Source organism: Phaseolus vulgaris, chromosome 2, assembly GCF_051622355.1.
Source record: "Phaseolus vulgaris cultivar YP4 chromosome 2, ASM5162235v1, whole genome shotgun sequence".
NCBI lineage: Eukaryota > Viridiplantae > Streptophyta > Magnoliopsida > Fabales > Fabaceae > Phaseolus > Phaseolus vulgaris.
The window spans coordinates 10,012,421-10,033,132 of NC_143499.1; the positions used below are offsets into that span (position 1 = coordinate 10,012,421).

General features: G+C 33.0%; 4 protein-coding genes across 5 annotated transcripts; 2 read left to right on the forward strand and 2 right to left on the reverse strand.

Annotated features, from left to right (window-relative positions):
• Window positions 1-7,963: 7,963 nt before the first annotated feature.
• On the forward strand, window positions 7,964-8,845 carry LOC137810580 (thioredoxin H2). Of its 2 annotated transcripts, none has more exons than XM_068611931.2 (3): window positions 7,964-8,160; window positions 8,301-8,378; window positions 8,475-8,845. In XM_068611931.2, the coding sequence occupies exons 1-3, from the start codon at window positions 8,032-8,034 to the stop codon at window positions 8,604-8,606; spliced, it is 339 nt and encodes a 112-aa protein (XP_068468032.1). In that variant the 5' UTR covers window positions 7,964-8,031; the 3' UTR covers window positions 8,607-8,845. The 2 variants fall into 2 exon arrangements, with proteins under 2 accessions (XP_068468032.1, XP_068468029.1); XM_068611928.1 differs by having other exon boundaries at window positions 7,965-8,160; window positions 8,256-8,378.
• Window positions 8,846-12,306: 3,461 nt separating this feature from the next.
• LOC137810579 (thioredoxin H2) lies at window positions 12,307-13,437 on the forward strand. Its single transcript, XM_068611927.2, has 3 exons — window positions 12,307-12,526; window positions 12,720-12,842; window positions 12,991-13,437. Exons 1-3 carry the CDS (start codon window positions 12,371-12,373, stop codon window positions 13,120-13,122), a joined length of 411 nt encoding a protein of 136 aa, XP_068468028.1. The 5' UTR covers window positions 12,307-12,370; the 3' UTR covers window positions 13,123-13,437.
• Window positions 13,438-15,359: 1,922 nt separating this feature from the next.
• On the reverse strand, window positions 15,360-15,953 carry LOC150028987 (uncharacterized). The gene has a single exon (XM_090297777.1). It carries the CDS (start codon window positions 15,951-15,953, stop codon window positions 15,360-15,362), a length of 594 nt encoding a protein of 197 aa, XP_090153903.1.
• Window positions 15,954-16,969: 1,016 nt separating this feature from the next.
• Window positions 16,970-19,179, reverse strand: LOC137810578 (uncharacterized). Its single transcript, XM_068611926.2, has 2 exons — window positions 18,479-19,179; window positions 16,970-17,685 (listed from the first exon to the last, which is right to left on the reverse strand). Exons 1-2 carry the CDS (start codon window positions 18,859-18,861, stop codon window positions 17,235-17,237), a joined length of 834 nt encoding a protein of 277 aa, XP_068468027.1. The 5' UTR covers window positions 18,862-19,179; the 3' UTR covers window positions 16,970-17,234.
• Window positions 19,180-20,712: the final 1,533 nt, after the last annotated feature.

The window sequence follows — 20,712 nt, forward strand, 5'->3', positions numbered from 1 at the left end:
GGTTCCTTGAATTTATTGCCTGGTTTCTTGAGATTGTTTGCTTGGACAAAAGACTTTGTTCCTGCAACCATGAAGAGTACCAAAACTCAGGTCTGAGTTAGAATCTACAACTTGCCTTTGGAGTATTGGAGACTAATGCTCAGTTTGTTTCTAAGCAATGAAAAGCGTAGAATTACTGTGTGGGAGGAAAGCTCGAAAATCAAAACATTAAAATATTAAAAACACAGAAACCCATAAAACTTTTGCCCTCTAAACTTTCTTCGCACATTTGCGAAGAAAGTTGAGTATTCGTATATTTATTTAATTACTTAATTTTAATTTACTTTTATACCCTTTTTATTTTAAATAAATTATTATTTATATTTAAATAGAATTTTAATTTAAATATAAAAAATATATTTAAAATTATACGAAAATAATTATTATAAAATAACATAATTAATCATATTATATATATAATAAATTATAAACATAAATAATAATAATAAATATACTTTTTAATAATAAAGAAATAAATTTATATAATAATTATATTAATTTAAAAAATTAAAATTAAAAATAATAATGTTATTTATAATAAAAATAAGTTTTTATCAAACATTTATAATAATAAATATTTAAATAATATTTTAAATAAAAAATAATTATAATTTATAAATAAATAAATAAAATTAATTTTTTAACAATTTGTAAATGTAAGGGCAAATATGTAAAGTTACATTTTTATCAATTAAAAAAAATACAATTTTAATCACACCCATCACATCACTCACAAACTTTCGTCACACTTTCCACTCTATTTACCTTAATCCAAACATCCTAACTTTCTTTACACTTTCTCTTCAAATCATCTCAAATCCACTCCCTCATTTCCCCTCTCTAATCCAAACAAAGCATAAGGGAGATATTTTCCATCATCCGAGGACTTGGTACTCCTTTCTCTTTGGATGAGCATACTATGAGAAAGAACAAGGGTATGTTTGCTAGAGTGTTGGTGGATAATGATTTGTTGTTCCCTTTTCCCGATCACCTCTTGGTTGAACGTCTAGACTATGCCTTTGTAGCTGGTGTGGAATATGAATGGCTCCCTCCATTTTTCTCTCACGGTAAGACGATTGGGCATGAGTTTGCTCAGTGTCAGGTGATTCATGATCAGGGTCGTGTTCTTGGGCATCAACATAAACCTTCTCAGAAGACAACTTTTGATGAACAGGAACAGGGGAGGACCGCGGTTCCTAAACAATGTAAAAAGTATCAGAAGAAAGATCTGCAACCGCAACTCGTGGAACGCCCCACTGATAAATTTTACATTGATGCTCCTGGTGGGGCTAATGTAGGGTCACTTTTGGGTCACCTTGCTTCTGATAAAACAAATGAAGTGGAGGATGATTTTGCAAATATGCCTCCTATCGAGTATTCATCAAATCATGAGAGGTCCACATCCAGGCAAGGGTTGCCCACTCTAACTTTGGATTTCCCATAACTGGGGATGCTAAGAAATTCATCTGATGTTATGCAAGCTAAAGGTTCAGAGTCACATTCAATTATGACTCCTATTGATGATCATCATGTGGAGTTCTTTAATATTCCAATTGATGGTCATCATGTGGAGGTCCCTGATATTGTGAATGTACAATCTTCGTAGCCTCATACCTCCCCTCGGAAGGCTAAATCTCTTGGGGATGTTAAAGCATTATCGTTGGTCCTGCAAAATCACTTTTCCTCTCTTGATGGTTTGGAAATTATAGATGTTGTTTCAGAATTTTGGGTTGATCCTAATGAGATGGAGGAGGATGCCAGTGATACTGGAGAGGAAATAGTTTGCACTAAAAGAAAACCAGGGAGACCACCTAAGGGGACAGGTAAATCCAAAAAAATTGTTGAGGCAGCTATCTCTACAATGTCGCAATGAAAGTCTTTTCATTTTTCTGGAATGTTAGAGGATTTGGAAACCACAAAATTGTGGAGATGTTGATTAGTTTACTTAAAATACATAAACTCCTCCTGATTTTTCTTGTTGCATCTATGATGTCGTACACTAATGCAATCGACATCCTTTTCAAATTTGTTAATATGCATTTGGTGGCTACATCTCCTATTGTTAATAAAGCTTCTAAGCTTTGGTGTTTGTCAGTTCTAATCTTCTCCAAAATTTCTTGGTTAATGATCGGTTTATTTTTGTAACTTGTCTTTTCATGATAATTTTTTTAGCTTTGCAAGTGTTTATGGTGCTAACACATACTTGGCTTGACGGTTTTTGTGGAGGGATCTTAGTTCCTTCACAGTGCCTTGGTGTATTCTAGGAGATTTTAATTTTGTGCTCTCGGCGGATGACTGCAAAATGGGGTGGCTCCTAATCAAGTTTCTTGTAATGAATTTCTTGATTGGATTAATACTAATGATCTTTCTTGTATGCCTTTTACTAGATCTTTTTATACTTGGTGTAATGGAAGGGGAGGGTTGCATAGAATTCATAAAAGACTTGATAGGGCTTTTATGTAATGGAGTGTGTCTGGATGAATGGGATTCTGGTACTTATCAGGTTCTTGTTAAAATTTGTTCTGATCATTCCCCTATTCTTGCTAGTCTTGCGAGTAATTCTTTGAGGAAGGTTAGCAATTTTCGTTTCTTTTCTATGTGGCTTTAGGACACTTCATGTCTGAAGCTTATTCATGATTCTTGGGCTAATAAGGTTGTTGATTTTCCTATGTTTATTTTGCAACATAAGTTAAAAAGGTTGAAAATTGAGCTCCGAGATTGGAATAAAAATTCTTTTGGTAATGTTCACAACGCAGTTCTTCTTAAGCAGGGTCTACTCCTTGGTATTCAATAGAACTTAGAGACTACTAGTTTGTCTGATATTGATGGACTTCTTTGTCAAGAAAAGATTGCTATGGAGGAGCTTGATCATGCTCTTCACTGTCAATATTTGTTTTGGAAAGAAAGGGCTAAGATGTTATGGTTCAAAGATAGAGATCGAAATACGACTTTTTTCCATGTTGTGGTCAAAAGGAGAAATAATTCCAGTGGGATTCATTGTCTACTGATTGATAATGAGGTTACTGAGAATCCTAAACTCATTGATGATCATATTTTGGACTTTTATAAAAAAAAATATGTTGAGTCTATTTCTAATGTTCTGAATACAAGTTATATGGAGCATTTTATGGGTTCTTATAATCCTGAGCTAGTTTCCTCATAGCAGAATATGATGTTGATTAAATGTTCTGATTTTTTGAAAATCAACACTACTATTTTTAATCTTAATGGTAATAGTGCTCTTGGTCCTGATGGTTTTGGTGGTGTTTTCTATCATTCTTGCTGGGACATTATTGGGACAGATGTTTGCAATGTTGTTCAATAGTTTTTAAACAAAAATGGGTTCTCCCTGTAATGAACAATAATGTGGCATCTCTTATTCCTAAGATTCAGGGTGTTGACTCCATTAAAGATTACAGGCCAATTGTTGTTGTTAATTTCAAAATTTAAGATTATTTCTAAGATATTGGTGGATAGGCTTGTACTTGCGGTTGCTAGAATCATTTTTCCTAATCAATATGGGTTTGTGCAGGGTAGTCAGATTCAGGATTGCATTGGTATTGCTTCTGAAGCTATTAACATGCTTTCTAAAAAGGTTAGAAGAGGTAATGTGGCTTACAAAGTTGATATTCATAAAGCCTTTGACACTCTTAGTTGGAAGTTCTTATTATTAGTTTTGACACGCTTTGGTTTTCACCCCTCGTTTGTCAATTGGATTAGTATAATTCTTCGTTCAATTATGCTTTCTATCAAAATAAATGGCAGTTTGGTGGGGTTTTTTCCTTGCAATAGAGGTGTCAGACAAGGTGATCCTTTATCTCCTTTACTTTCTGTCTTGTAGAGAAAGTTCTTAGTATAGGTATCTCTAAGCTTGTGAATGATTAGAAAATTTTACATATGGCTAGTCCGCAAGGTTATCTCAATCCCTCTCATATTTTATATGTTGATGACACATTTGTTTTTTGTAGGGGGGATTTTTCTTAAAACATATGGTGATTTTTCTAGTCAATGTGTTAATAACTCTAAAAGTAGCTTTTTCACCGTGGATAATTTTGCAAGATTTGTCACCAAAATTCAACGTATTCTTTCTTGTAGTCATGGTTGTTTGCCTTTCGATTATTTTAGAGTGTTTATCTTTGTTGGTTCTCCAAAGTGTCGATTTCTTCAACCTTTGGCTGATAAAGTCAAATTGAAGCTAGCATCTTGGAAAGGTAAATCTCTTAGCATGATGGGTCGAATTCAGTTGGTTAATACGATGATTACTGGATTTCTAGCTTATAGCTTTAATATGTATAATTGGCCTATTTCACTTCTTAACCAAGTTGAGCAATGGTGTCAAAATTTTATTTGGACTGGTGATATTCTAAAAAAGGGCATAGTCACTGTGAATTGGGATACGATTTGTTCTCTTCTTGAGAATGGAGGTTTGAAGATTATTAATCTTCGTCGTGAAAATAATGCATATCTTCTTAAGCTTGCTTAAAACTTTGCTTATAGCAACAGACCTTGGTCTTTACTCTTGAAAACCAGGGTTCTTAAATCAAAATACAAGTTTAGAATGGTTTATAGAACCTCGTCTCTTTGGCGTGGAATTAAACAGTTTTATTCTACTATACTTGATTATACTTCTTGGATTGTTGGTACAAGTTCTTTTATTAATTTCTGGAATGATAAATGGTGTTCTACTACTATTTTAGCCAATATTGTAGGGTTATCTGATGGTGCTAGCATTTCGGATACAGACTCTCAGTTTTGGACAGATTGTGACTGAAATATTCCTTTATCTTTATAGCAGATGCCTCATTTTTTTAATCATATCATGGTTAAGGAGGAACATGATATTCCTAATTGGATTCTAGATGAGTCTGGTTGTTTCACTCTTAAATTGGCTAGGACTTTTTTCTTGGAACCAGGAGTTCTCAGTGGTTGGGGTAAATTCATTTGGTCTTCATCTATTCCGCCTTCCAAAACTCTAGTACTCTGGAAAGGTTTTCATGGGCGACTTCCTACAAATCAACATATTCAGAATAAAATTTTACATATATGTTCTATGTGTACTCTTTGTGAAAAAGCATGAGGAATCACTAGTGCAAAAAGAAGAAAAGGATACTCTTTATTTAGTGCGGCTTTTGTGCTACCCGCTTTCGTAAAAAACGCGGTGGCATTTTTTAAATTATTTTGATTTACGAATGCGGCTATTTATATAGCCGCACTTATAAATCAAACCGCTTGATTTACGAATGCGGCTATTTGTATAGCCGCACAGCCGCACTTGTAAATCAAAACGTTTTGATTTACGAATGCGGTTTTACCTTTAGCCGCATTCGTAAATCCGTTTTTATCCTAAATTTTGAAGCGCGCCACACACAATTTCATACTTTCTTTCTCGTCTTTGCCTTCGTTTCACGTTCGCACTCTGAGTTCGTCTCCTTCTGCTGCATCTGCATTCCATTTGTGTCAATGTAAGTTTCTTGAGCTCTCTTTCTTCCTCTTCATCTTCACAAATATATGCATAGATGTTTTCGTTTTTCCTATATATATATATATGTTTCTTTCCTTGCATTGGTGGTCTCGAAGCACTGTTCCGTTGGTTGGCATTCGTTTTTCTTACATTGTTTGGTTTCTTGCATTGCTCAGTACTCTTTCATTGTCTTTGTGGGTTCTTGTGGATTTTTTGGTTTGCTTCGTCGCTGCTTCCCTGTCCGCCGCCGCTTCTGCTGTCGCCACCGTTGTTGGCGCTCCCGTGACTCTTCATCAACGTTGCCTTCACACAAGATTGACAATGTTTTAAAATTTTTAAATTGTTTTTTTAATGATTTGGCATATACAAGTGCGGCTAAAACAAATAGTCGCACTTGTAAATGGTATTTATAAATGCGGCTATATAACCGCATTTGTATTTCTTGATTTACAAGTGCGTGTTGATCAAATGCGGCTATAAAGCAGCATTTATAAATTCGAAATAGCCGCACTTGTTTTATGTTTCTGCACCAGTGAATCTATTCAACATTTATTTTTTGAATGTTCTATACTTTGCGTATTTGGAGTTGGGTTCGGCAGATCTTTCTTACTTCCCATTTCTCTAATAAGGATAATCTTCTTTCTTTTATTAAGAATGATGGTAGTCCTTTGGTTAAATTGATTAAGCTTGTTGTGTTAACTTTTTCTATTTGGATGATATGGCGTATGAGGAATTATGCTAGATTTCAGGATAAAATTGGGGTTTCTAAGGCTATTTTGATAATTAAAGATTTAACTTGTCTAATGGGAAATTCGTCTAAAGCTTCAATGAAGAATGATATATTGGATTTAAAAGTGATTAAGTTTTTTGGTATTAATACTTGTAGTGGTAAAGTCCTCTTCCTGTTAGATGGGAGTTTCCTTTACCAGGCTAGGTTAAAATTAACAATGATGGGGTTGCTACGGGGTATCCTGGTCTTGCTACTTGTGCAGTTATTTTTCTTGGGATTATGGGAGAACTTATTGGTGTTTTCTCTACGTTTCTTGAAGTTCAGACTGCTATGGTTGTTGAGTTTTATGGAGTTATACATGCTATAGAGGAAGCCCAAAAGATGGGGTTTACTAATGTCTAGCTTGAATGTGATTCTGCCTTGGTTTTTGTAGTGTTTACTACTAGGACTAATGTTCCGTGGATGCTTCGTAATCGATGGAATACTTGTCTTAATTACTATGGTAAAATCAGGTTTAGGGTTACTCATATTTTTCGTGAAGGAAATGCGTGCGCGGATAAGTTAGCTAATTTAGGATTTATTCATAGAGAATCATTTCATTGGTATAATAGACTTACATCTAATTTGTTCTTAGAATTCTTTATGAATAAATATAGTCTACCTATGTATCATTTTTGTTAACATATGAGTTTTGATCAAGTTCCCCCGTATTTTTGTATTTTTTTAATTTTTTTTATTAATATTTTTTTCATATGATGGCATATGATTGTTATTACTTGAGATCTCAGCCTAGATGAGATGTCAAGTTGCATAGTAATGCTTAACAAGAAAACTTTTATAAAAAATAATAAAAAGAAAAATAGGATATGAAGTATAGAGCTTAGATAACAACTCAAATTGTCATAGTTTTATCGAAAAACAAATCTCAAACTTTAACACACCTTACCCGACAAAGACGTGGACAAATGTTTCTCTTTAAAATCCTCTTTTAGGTTTGTTGAAAAACAACAGAAAATTATTCTATACTCAAATTAATAAGAGTTTTGAGATATATAAAAATATTAAGTGAATAAACAAAATTAATAAATACTCCTTAATAAATAATATATTATAATCTTTTAATCTATGTTAATATTCAATAATATAGTAGTGAAATATATTAATCCGTTGTAATAAAAATCAGTTTTCAAATAAAAAATTTATTTGAATTTACAAGTGGTTTTACCTGAATTTACAAAAACAAGTAAAATTATTTATTATTTTACGGTACATATAAACAGAAAAAAGAGAGGAGATTTTCAAAATTTGAAACTTAAATGCTAGTGATTATTTATTTAACACATTCTTTTAAATATTAAATTATGTTTTAATTGATTAAAAGTTTGTAAACTCAAATATATTTATTGAATCCCTTTCATAATTTTTAACAATTATTAACACAGAATTGTATGGGATGATATATTAACTTGAATTGACAAAAGTAACAAGAAGAAATTGATGTGCTTGATTATAGTGATTTGGATTTGAAAGATTAGTATCTAAGTTCACTAAGACATCCATGATTGAAACATTGCCCAAACCTTAAAATGTGTTCTATTCTTCGAACCCAACACATGTGGTAAATGTCCATTAAAGTACTCACTAGCATGGCAGTTAGCAAAGAATCATATTCGTTTTCAAAGGTGATTAATTCTTTGTACTTTTCTGGTCCTATAAATGAGGCTTTCCTTAATGCTTTCACTCATCCAAACAAGTAAGAAGCAAAATCTCTTCTAACTAGACTGTTTGGTGTTTTGTTAAGATGGGTGGCAACTTATCGAGCATGGAGAATGCTCATGTATCATCCAACTCATCCTCCCACATTCTCACCTTCCATTCTACTGCTAAATGGAAGGCTCATTTTGATGCCTCCAAACAAATTAACAAGTTGGTATGTATGTTATTACAGCTACAGTTCCTAATTCTTTTTTATTCTCAGCTTTCAGAATCACCATCCCATTCTTTTCTTACCGTTTTTGCTTAAAGATGGTGATCGATTTCACTGCTACATGGTGTGGACCTTGCAAACAGATGGACCCAGTTATCCAAGACTTTGCTGCAAAGTACACCAACGTGGAATTCATCAAGATTGATGTGGATGAGTTGATGGTATTCATATTTTTTTTTCTTTCACTATTACTTGCATATATACAATGCATCATTATTTTTGTTCAGTGGATCATCTCAACATTGATATGCAAACAGGGGGTCTCTGAAGAGTTCCAGGTGCAGGCAATGCCAACGTTCATATTGATGAAGAAAGGGAAAGTTGTTGATAAGGTGTTGGGAGCTAAAAAGGAAAAGCTACAAAAGCTTATTGAGAAGCATCTAAACTGAGTGTGTGGATCATTCATGGCTATTGACCTGTAAAGAGGAATAAAGACAAATTCTTCACTATCAACTGCCATACCCCATTACCATGTAAAATGGACTCATGTGTGTTTAGCATTTATGTGTCAACTTTTTAGTGTTTCATCATAAATCTTTAAACTCAGAAATTATTTATGTAACCAAAATGCGCAAAATTTGTCCATTGGGTTTTTGAGAGACTTTAATGGCAGATCAGCCTATGCTAATTAATGTGTCTTTTACTTAGTTTAAATGCTTAAGTTTTTTTTTTCAGATCAATTTTTAAGTTTCAAACTTTTTAAATTTTTTTTAACTCCTTTTAAAATATTATATTATTAATTATTAATATATTGAGTTTTGAGTCCTAATATATTGACAGTAACACATATTAGACGCTGCAAATGTGGCAATGACGTGACACAGGTTTAAAATAGGGTAGTAACTTGCAGTGAGGCACGAGCTTTAAAATAGGGTAAAAAGAATATATTACAAAGGTTCTTTGTAACAGCCGATGTAATATATTGTTTTTTTTACTCAGAACATATTACATCAGTTAAACCATCTAACCGGTTTAATATATGGCTCATATTCAAAAGCTTTTAGAATTTTTTTCATGAAAAGTGGGTGGCCGTAAACGTCACATAAGTAACCACTCACGAAAACACGGGTAACCAATTTTGCGTGTGCTAGTATATGTGGAGGAACTTGTGGCTGAGTCATCGATTTTGATAGGGGGTGTCCAGTTCTGCCATGGGTGTAATATAGAACCCATATTACACTTGTTCAACCATCTAACCGGTGTAATATATGGCCCTTATTAAAAAAGAATTTTGATTTTTTTTTTCATGAAAAGTGGGTGACCATGAACGTCACATAAGTAACTACTTACAAACACACGGGTAACCAATTTTACGTGTGTTTTTTTTTTTTTTTTTTTTTTTGATCAGCACCAATTTTACGTGTGTAAAAACCTGTGGTTGGATAACCAGTTCTAGTAGGGTGGTTGTAATATATGGCCCATATTACACCGGTTAAGTCTTCTAACCAGTATAATATATGACCCATATTACACCGGTTAAGCCATCTAACAGGTGTAATATATGTGATCCCCGTTACTTCTTTCTCCCTCTCTCTAAAGAGGTCGCTGCTTTTGTCTCCCTTTTGTTTGACATTCCATTTCGTTCGAAACTCTCTCGCTTCCAGTTCCGCATCCGCACTCAAACGTTAAACTCTTACACTTTTACAAAAACTGTCATATCACTCCCATCAGAATTACAAAAAACCTCACTGCCACATCCTTACCCAATGTCACGTCTGCAATATCAAGTCTGTGTTAATTGACAGAAAATGTTAAAAATAACATTTTCGAAATGTTTCACATCAACAAGAATACATCATCTCCTTGACAAAAGGTATCATGTCACCGAAGTCATATAACTCAACAGTAAAAAAAATAATAAATAAAAAAATTTAAAATAAAAAATTACAGAAAAATGTAATATAAAAAAAATATGTCTCGTATAATGAATAGAACTAGCAGGATCCAATCTGACACCTAATCAAATGAATTGTAATATTTTGTATGTTGTAATGAAGTACCTTTTAATACTTTTGTTTTTAAGAATTCAATACTAGTCTTCACACTTTTAGAGTTGTTGATATCTGTAACAGCGTAAATAAAAAAAAGTGCAGAGAAGCCCTTCCACCACCATGTGTCTTTTTTCTCTCTTTTTTCACTCTCTCCATATTCTTTTTCTTCCTTCTCTTCATCTATTTTAAAATCTGATCGCACCATGTTATAATTGAGAAGTTAATGAACATTTCTACCGATCAGATTTTCAAACAGAGCAAGTTCATTTTTCTCTAAAGATCATTTGTTCTCTGTGTTTTCCTTAGGATTTAATCATCAATATTGGTGGTGTTAATTGAGAAGAGTAATCCTCTCAATTTATTATACTATATACTGAATTTTTGTTCTCTTTGGATAACTTGCATTAGGCCCTTAAATTTCGAAGTTTATCCAGACTGGGAGGATAAAATTCTAGAAAATGCTTGGAAAACAAGCAATTAAGGTAAGAAAAACTAAATTTAATTTTTAATAGCATCCTAGGCTAGAAGATCTTGATGTGGAGGGGACGTGGTCTCAGTATTCAATTTTTCTTGTAGAGATGTTGTGTGTTTATATATTGTGTTGTTTGTTTATATATTATTTAAACTTGTAGAAATATTAGATTTTGATGGTTTAGTATTTAAGTGTTGTTGTTTTTATGTTAAATAGGATTTTGAACATTGTGGATTGTATTTTGAATAATATTGCATGATGAAAATGGTATGAAATTCAATTCATACATTTGGGATCATATATGGGTTGATGTTTGTTGCGTATTAAGTATTGATTCCTATGTGGTAATATAGATCTCCGAACTTCACTTATTATCTAAGTCACATAGACTAAGATATTAGATGGTGAGAAGCTAATGGGGGAGTTCATGCACACCGTGACATATAAGATGCATGACTTTGGTTGTATTGTACTTATCCTGGTCCTTTCTATTGGATTCGCTGATAATCTTTATATTAAGTGTTAGTCTCTGGTAGGACTTACTTAATACGGGTCTTCCAAAAAGCGTCTCAAATGTTATTTGGTTTGTTGAATATCCTAGATGTGTAGATCCATGTGAGATCTATGTGATTGTTTTGTGTTGGGATTTAAAGAAGATTGAATAATTGAGAAATTGATTAATGTAATTTGGTTTTCTCTTTTGATTTAATTGTGCATATAATTATATTTTCACTAGCTTACTCTTGTTTTTCTTATTGTGTTTGAATTGTGATGACTATACTACGTACACGAGCAAATGATCTCATACAGGTGTCGGAGGGTCTGAAGAGCTTTAGGATTTTGACTTGAAACTTATATTGTAAATATTTGTATGTATTAGGAATGTTTTTGAAAAACTCTAAGTTTGTATATAAACATATAGAATTTGTACAATAATAGTGAGATGTATTTCTTGGGTGTTACAATATTATTTTCTATAATATTAATTACTTAATATTGATATTTTTATAACACCGATAGTTAAAGATAACAAATAAATTATTTTTTGTGCTGAAAAATATTTAAATTAATCAGACTTTAGTATATAAATATAACTAATATATAATGTTTTCAATAAAAGAAAAACGAAAATAAATATGTACATAATTTTGAATTTTATCTTCATTTTAAATTATTAAAATATATTTAATTTATTTCATATTTTATTATATTTTATCTTTTTTATTTATTTATTCATTTAGCATCCATCTCTTTGATATGAATGATCATTTATGGAAGGAAAATATTATTTTGACAATTGTAGAATAAAATAAAAAATGCTCTAGTTTACTAAGTGATATAATGTAATTTTAAAATTGTTTCATTTATTTACCTTTACATTTCATAAAAAACATTTTTTTTAAAATAATTTGATGGTACAGGATCAATACTTTTTCTTTAATGAACATGAATATTGAATGACATTGGCACCAACCATTTATTGTAGCACTTATGCTCTCGAATGTCTCAAAGCAGTTGTTTCAATGGTCCACTTTACCACCCTACTTGATAGAATATATTCATTTCTATAGAAGTTACATAGCACATTCCTACTTCTTTGTAAACCATCTCTATATATTCCAAGTTTGTAACCATTTTGCCACCAACCAAACCAATTAAGAAACCTCACACTAGCTTCTTGCTATTTATCATGGCACCCACCATTTATAATTTTAAGTCTTTTAGATCTTCAGGGTCATTCCATTATTCAACACCAAAAACAGACTCCAATTCCAACCTCCTTACCTTTCACTCAACGGATAAATGGAATGCTCATTTTAAAGCTGTCAAAGAAACTAACAAGCTGGTATGTTTGTGTTTATGCTCTTTAACTAGTAACATAATTAACTAAAAATATTATGTTAGTTTTTGGTAGCCCCAAATTCAAACTCACAACCTATCTCTCTCCCTTTCACTTTTCCTACCAAGCTAACTTTATATCACCTTATCACTCTCATAAAGCTGGTTTTCCTATTTGTCTGTTTTTGTTTTTGGTGCAGATGGTACTTGATTTCACAGCTACATGGTGTGGACCTTGCAAACTCATGGACCAAGTTCTCCAGGATCTTTCTGCAGAATACACAGATGCTGAGTTCATCAAGATTGATGTGGAGGAGTTAAACGTGTGTCACTCTTTCCCCTTTACTTTAATTAATATGTTAGTTGATGTCAAAGCAACAATATACTTAACATCTAAATGTTATTCTTTATTAGACAATTGAATTTCACCCAGTGAGAACTGATTTATATTCATGGTATGAATGATAACAGGAAGTTTCTCAAGCACTCCAGGTTAACCAATTGCCAACATTTGTACTCGTTAAGAAAGGGAAAATTGTTGATAGAGTGGTGGGGGTGAAAAAGGAGGAGCTGAAAAGGTCGGTTGGGAATCACATCAAATAAATGAGTGATTATGCACTGTAATAAAATCAGAAAGGCTCAACACCACATTCTGCCATCACTATTTCAATGAAAAAACAAACTATCAACAACTGAGTTTGAAATAAACTGGTGTCATCATTTCACCAAAGAGAAAGATATTTGTTCTTTTACCATTACAAGTGTACAATCTACTATGTTGCACGTAGTTGCCCTCGTTGCCCCTGTTTAGCATACAAGGGCATCTATTAACATATATCAATATTATCCTCTTTATTTTTTTTTTGTTATTTGTGTTGGTGTTGATGAATAAAATAGAACAAGATATTTTATTATCAATATTTGCGGTAACTGTATCCTAAATGTTTATGAGCACTTTACTTAAAAATATTTATTCAACAATTGAAATAAGAAAAATAAAGAGTCACATGCAGTTACGTGCAGTTACAAAAACACAATATTTAATACTCCTCCTTGATTTTTGAACTGCAAACTCCAATCTTCTGTCTTAAGAATTCAAACTTGCTAGCTGGAAGTGACTTGGTAAACAAATCTGCAACATTTTTTTTCTTTTCGCAGATTCTGAAAGACTTTTGTCAAAGCCTAAACTAAGAAGATAATCATCTATTCGCCTATAAACTTTGTCTTCTTTTTCTTTCCACAATAAAACCTTTAGGTTGCTCAACATAAATTTCCTCTTTAAGAAATTCATTTAGGAATGCTGACTTGACATCCATTTGATGTACCTCTCTATCTCAAGGTATGTCAAAAAACTCTCAAGTTTTGTTCTTCTCAATCATATACAACTCCTCCTCCATTTCCTTTTTCCACTTTGGGTCATTGATAACTTCTATGTGATCAGCAGGTTTACATATTCCAACGTTACATCTCTGATATATGTCGGAGAGTAATTGAGTGCCTTTAATTGGTGGATCATCTTTCATTTCATATTTTTGCATCTTGAGAAGCCCTTGACCAAGCTTCTTGTGTCATAACTCAGTAGTATTTTTCTTTGTTGTTGAAAATACTATCTACTCCTCCTGAAATAGATCTAATGAGAAACTTTTGCCTTTCATTTTTACCTTGAACATATCTTGTCCTGTAGCATCCTTGACCAAACAGTGGTTATCTTAAAAAAAACACCTTGAAGCTTTTTTGTAGCAACTGACCAACACTTAATAAATTTTGGTCTATGTTAGGTAGATATAACACATCAGTAATAGTTTTAGTACCTGAATGTGTTGCTACAACAATGGTTCCTATTCCTTTTACTGGAATGTGACCCCCATGACCTATCTTAACCTTTGAAATTTTTGAAGGCTTCATTCATGATACAAACCAAGACAACAAGAAGATGACCAAGGATGCAAACTATGAAAGGTCATCTCAACATTCAAGTAAAGACCTCACCAGAGGGAGAAATGGACAAAGACCAGAGCATCTCAAGTTCTTCCTGCTGGTTTACTTAAGTATAAAAAATGTTGTAAATAATTTGAGCTCACTCTAGGGGTCCAAATAACAAAGATAGGCTAGAATAAGGTGTCTTTAGAATAATAGGGGGTGTGGGTAGCATTTTAGCTTGTTCCTAGCCCTTTTGGAAGACATTTTGACCTAGTTTCTAGAAGGACAAGCCTAGGATGTGGGTTGCCCATTTTTTCCCTTTTCCCATCCTACCATTTTAGCTTGTTCTCCAAGACTCCTTCACCTATAAATAGGAGGCCTACCTAGTGTATTTTTAAAAGTTGAAATTAATAGAAGAAGAGTTACTTTGCACAAATTGTGTGAGGTGTTAGTGAGTCTTGATTCTTCTTAGCATTTAGGTCTTATCTTGTGAGTAATTGAGAGCTCTCAAGTGGCGGCTAGCAACACTTATCTTGGAGGTCAACCACACTCCAAGTGGCGTGTTCCACTTCTCAAATCCATCACATGAGCTTTCTCCTTCCTTCATCTCTTCTTCCCTTTGTCATTCCATTTTTTACTTTTTATGTTATGTTCTTGCTTTGTTTCATTCTTCCATTCGGAAATTCTTATTTGGTTTGTCCTTTCATGTTTTTTAATTTCGCACCCATTGGAATCATGTTCACCTTGTAATTGTCTTTTCATTTTGCTCTTGTGAAGAAAATCTTCTCACTTACTTAACCACTTGGTTAAGTTCATGTCCAGTGGGGATCTTCTTAGAGTTCTCACCTTATACTTGCCTAAAATCTCAACCTAAGTAAAGTGTCACATCATAAAATGAAATATCCTAAAATCAACTCACATCACTTCAACTCCTTGAAAAGTTCTTTGTCATAGGTCATGTGATTTGTGCATCCACTGTCAATTAGCCAAGATGCACTTGAAATATTTCTGGAGAAACCAGTTGCAACGAAAATTTCATCCTCCTCCTCATTTGCAATTTGAGCATCTACATCTTGTTGCTCATTTTGGTTTCTACAAATGAATACTTCATGCCAAAGTTGATTGCACTTGATGCACTTAGCATCAGGTCTTCTCCAACATTTGAATGGTGGGTGGCCTTTCTTTCCACAGTGTTGGAAAGGTGGATAGGTTTTCTTTTTATTCCTGTTGTAACCTTGATGCTTGGTTGTTAAGGCTCCTATTGCTCCATCTTGTCTCATGACTCTTCTTTGTTCTTGTGCTTGTAAAGCATTGAAGAGCTCTGCAAGAGAAATCTTTGATAGGTCCTTTGTGTTCTTCAAGGTTGTTATGGTGGCTTCAAACCTTTCTGGAACGGTTACAAGCAAATTTTCCACAATTCTTGAATCATTTAACACAGATCCAAGCAACCTCAATTTGATGGCAATGCTTAGAAGTCTGTCAAAGTACTCTCTTACGGATTTTGACTCCTTCATTCTCTGCAATTGAAACTCCCTAGATTCAGCACTTGCATTCCATGAATCTTCTCATCACCTGTATATTCTGCCTTGAGATAATCCTAGATTGTTTTTGCTGACTTCAAGAACATTATCCTTGTGAATACCATAAGAGATACAACTGCAAATAGGCATGTTTTTGCCTTTGATCTCTTCATCTTCTTTTCCTTTTGTGATTTTATTTGTGCCACAGTAGGGTTTTTTGGAAGGGACTCAATTTCATAGTCTTCTTCTTCAGCTTCTCATAGATCCAATGCTTTTAGGTAGGTCTCCATACTAACAACTCACATCTGATAATTGCCTCCATCGAAGACTAGTGGTGCCATTACAAAAAAATTGGACCCTCCTTCCATTGGTGCACTCTACTAACCACACATATCCCTCAAGAAGATAGTTTGTATACCAATTATTGGTGTTGATGAATAAAACAGAGCAAGATATTTTATTATCTTTGCTAACAATTAACTTATAATACTTACACTAATAGTCTCCTAAATGCTTCTGAGCAGTTACAAAAACATATTTTCTAACAATTTGACTCTCCTCATCAAAATCCTCAACTACTCATTTTATTGTTCGACTTCTCTCACAAGAAAAAAAAAACAAAATAATAATACTCCAACTGTCAGCTTAAGAAAAGGTTCTACAAGATAGAAGGCAAAATTTGAAAGAGAAATGAAGGGGCCAAAATGAATGGACATTGATACACGAAAGATTCTAACTAAAATAAAGAAACACCTTTAGAAAAGTCACTTTCAAACTAATCGCATCATAATAAACAAGACACTTTTGTATTTAACTGAAACCAGCCAATGCACAAATTGGTGGGATGCAGTGAAGTATGAGTTGCCTATATAAAAATAACATGATATCACCTACAACTAAAATCCTTAAAGTTATGCTTTTGTAGATATTTATGTCATATCTATTCATTTCTCATATCTATTTATTTCTATTCAATTCAATTCAACTCAATGTGAGACTTCAAGTCATACTAAAAATCGTAACACAAATAGCTATACTTCATTTCCTTTACTTGTTTATAGGAGACAGAGTAAAAATACTCCAAAACTGTAAAAGTATCCCTATATACACTTGTTTCCAAAGCTACATGTATGATATAGCATATAGCAACTATACTTGGTTTATTTGTCATATGCACAAACTTCCTGTAGATTGGTGGAGTTGCAAAACAGTTTACAGTGTAATTATTTTTTCTTGTTAAAGGATATTTACAGCTATTAGTCTCAAAATATTGGTTTAGTAATGAACAGCACTAAGAAGAATCCTTCTTAGACCAGACTTTTGTTGCGTGGTCAGTCTTGATGGAAACGCAACATCAAACTTGATTCTGAGGTTTCCTTTCTTGCCAGGTTCCTTTGAGATGGGCATACCTTCATTTGAGACCACTAGCTCAAAGCCTGGTCTCACAATATCAGTCACTTGGATTGTGAGATCTCTTCCATCCAATGTAGTCAAGTTAAAAGTCTTTCCTATTAGAGCCTCTACAAGTGATATCTTCTGGATCACTACAAGATCATTTCCATCCCTCTTGAAAATATCATGAGGTCTCTCATCCAAAACAAAAATTAGATCAGTTGGAGCACCACCTGGTTCTTGGTTGCCTTTTCCAGGAAAAGTGATTTTTGTACCCTTCTTCCAACCAGGTTTAATATTTATCTTCAAGATTTCTTCTACAGACTTTGACACTCTGCCAAAACAAAACAATAGGGCTCCTAATGAAATTGAAATGAGGAGGCAAAAAGTAGATAGAATGCTTCAAATTATAAGTTGGTAAAATTAGATGCAAATAGCCAAGTTCAACAGTAAATAAGTCTGATTGAAACAAGCCTATCAACATTTTTTACAAAGCAAATAAATTCTCCTTCTTTGTCTTCACTTGTTGGCACAGAACGGATGAATGTTTATGGATGTGTTACTGCACTAAGTGCACGATCAAACCAAATAAGCGTAACGCCAAAATAAAAAACATACCAAAACAACAGCGAGTGTAGAATCCAAACATAATAATGATAAAAACAACTACAATAATAACGAAAACAAAACACAAAGGACACAGTCATAGTATGGCCACGGGGTCATACCAACTACTCTGTAAACTATCCCAGCTTTATGGAGCAAAAAAACACAACATATTTGCCTTATAATACAATTCCATCTTAGCAGCAAAACTTCATTTGTTTATGGTTACATGTAATACAAAAGCGATCAATTTTCTATACTAGAAATATTTCAAATTCAAAATGCTTGGCGTTGTAGCCAACACAGACTTCTTGGTTACCTAAAGTTTCAACTCTAGTTAAAAACAACACCAAAACGCAAGAAACTGCATGTAAGTAATGTCCTCTAAAAATAACCTTCCAATACTCTAATTCAGGTAATGTAAAAGCAAATCATGCATCATAATTCTACCACAGGAATCACAATCTCTACTTGCAATGAAGTAACAACATTACCAATGAGAATACAAGGGAGATAGTTACCCGAATTCATCAGGAACAGTCCTTGAGACCTTCAACTTCTTTTTGCATCCCTTGTAAAGCTCCACAAGGGTACAAGTCAAGCTGCTTTCAACCACCCCTGCTTCCTTCATAATCCCATTACCATGTTCTTTGCTGAAGCGTTGAGAGTTAAGGGGATAGTGACCGTATAGATCATAGATCTGGCGCTTCTTGGGGTCAATGAGCACATCATAGGCCTCAGCAACCTGCTTGAACTTGGCTTCAAACTCTTCCTTCCTAAGCGGGTCTTCAAGGTTTTTATCCGGGTGCCATTTCATGGCCAAACTCCTATAAGCCCTCTTCACCTCTTCATTAGTGGCATCACGTTTCACCTTCAGTATCTTGTAGTAGTCACCAGCACCCATTTCAACACAACACGAACAAAAACCGAGTTCTGCTGAAAATCAGAGCTTTGTGAGGGGAAGAAATTTTGTATGCTTTTGTAAAGGACTTTGTGTAAGTGGCTGCAAAAGGGTAGGTAAGTATTAGAGGAAATCACGGTTTTTGGAAGAGATTTAAGCGGAGATAAGCACTGAAACAGAGTGATGACAAGAAACAGCACCAGATGCGTACTTTCAATTGTTGAGCTTTGCTTTTCTGTTATCTATTTTATCTTTTTGAATTACATGATTGGGAGATAGTTGATTGTTGTTGTAGTTGATTGATGTATATGTGCAGCAAAATGCGTGAATTATACGGAAATAATAGTTATTGGAGAGAATAATAGTGATAATAGATAGTGGCAAGTCAAATTGAAATCTTGGTTGAGTGTAAAGTTAAAATTGTTACATATACACAATACTGATATGAATTACTTTAAGTATTTTGTGGGCACAGTTTGTTTATCATCATTGATTTTCTCTTTCAGTATTGAAGGTTTTGCTTTTTATTGCATGAAAGCTACTCTGAAATATCTAGTGTAGATGCTAAGCGTTGAATGATTGAAGTATAGTAACAGTTATGACTAAGACTAGAGCTGCTTTTATTTAAAGCAAAGTATATTATTTATCTGATATTTTAAACATATTCTGGGACCACATAAATCTTACTATTTGAGACTTCTTTTTATAAAAAAATATAATAACATATTAAAGTGTGTTGACTTATATATATAAAAAGAGAGAGATATTTAGAAATAGAGTGTTGTACTTTGAAATCACAATCTATCATTTTAAGTAATATTTTTCTTAGTAATATTAAAGAGAATTGAGTGAATTATATATAAAACAGTGTATAAAATTGAAATTGAAATTTGCAACTAACACTTTTCTGATATGAATTGTATATGGTGGAGTCAAAGCACACGTAAATAACCCAGTCGGCAGAGAGTAGGGTACACGCTTTATTTGGAATTTCTTTTCTTATTTATCGACTTGGTTTTCCACTTTTTTCCTTGTAGTGCACCCCAATAAACAAGCAGAATTTTTTAAGATACGTATTTTTCAAACAATGATATTAAATATAAAATACTCCTCTATGTTTCAATCTCTGTAATTAATATATTCACGAATCTTACATCTTGTCAACAACTATTATAAGAGAATTTCAAGCAAGAATATTTCTTCCTTTAAATTTGAGATATTTGAATTTAGAAAATAATGAAAATTTTACCAATTGTTGTACTTTTTCCTTGTTTACGTATTCATATATAACTTTCCTTCTTGCAAGGTATCAATTCAATTTACAATACCAAAGTATTAATTCTCGATATTGCAAAATTAAGCCTAGCTTCAGGTAGTGTTCAAAATTGGGTTTTTTGTCGCAGTGTAGTATAATTTTAAATAAAAAGTTCACGAATGGGGAGATATTTTTTTTTCGAAAATGGGTAAATATTATATGGATTAAAATGGCCAAACGTAAGATACGAGATTTGTAAAATAAAAACGAATTCAATCTAAACCAGTAAATGGAATATACGTTTTTAATTAAAAAAAATAGAATCCACAGAAGCAAAAAATTAAAATATATAAGAAATCGTATTACATTGTAAATGCTTTTAAGATTTTCTTTATTATATATAATTAAAGAAAAATATGTTTTTATAAAATATTTTTTTATTATATATAATTAAAGAATGGTTGAATGAATAGGTTTTTATAAAAATAAAATTATTATATATATACTACAAGAAAATCATCAAATACAAATAGACGGTACTGTGGGAAAACCTGGAGTATGCGAGACTCCAAGTTCGCTTGCCCAAAAATTGTAATGCT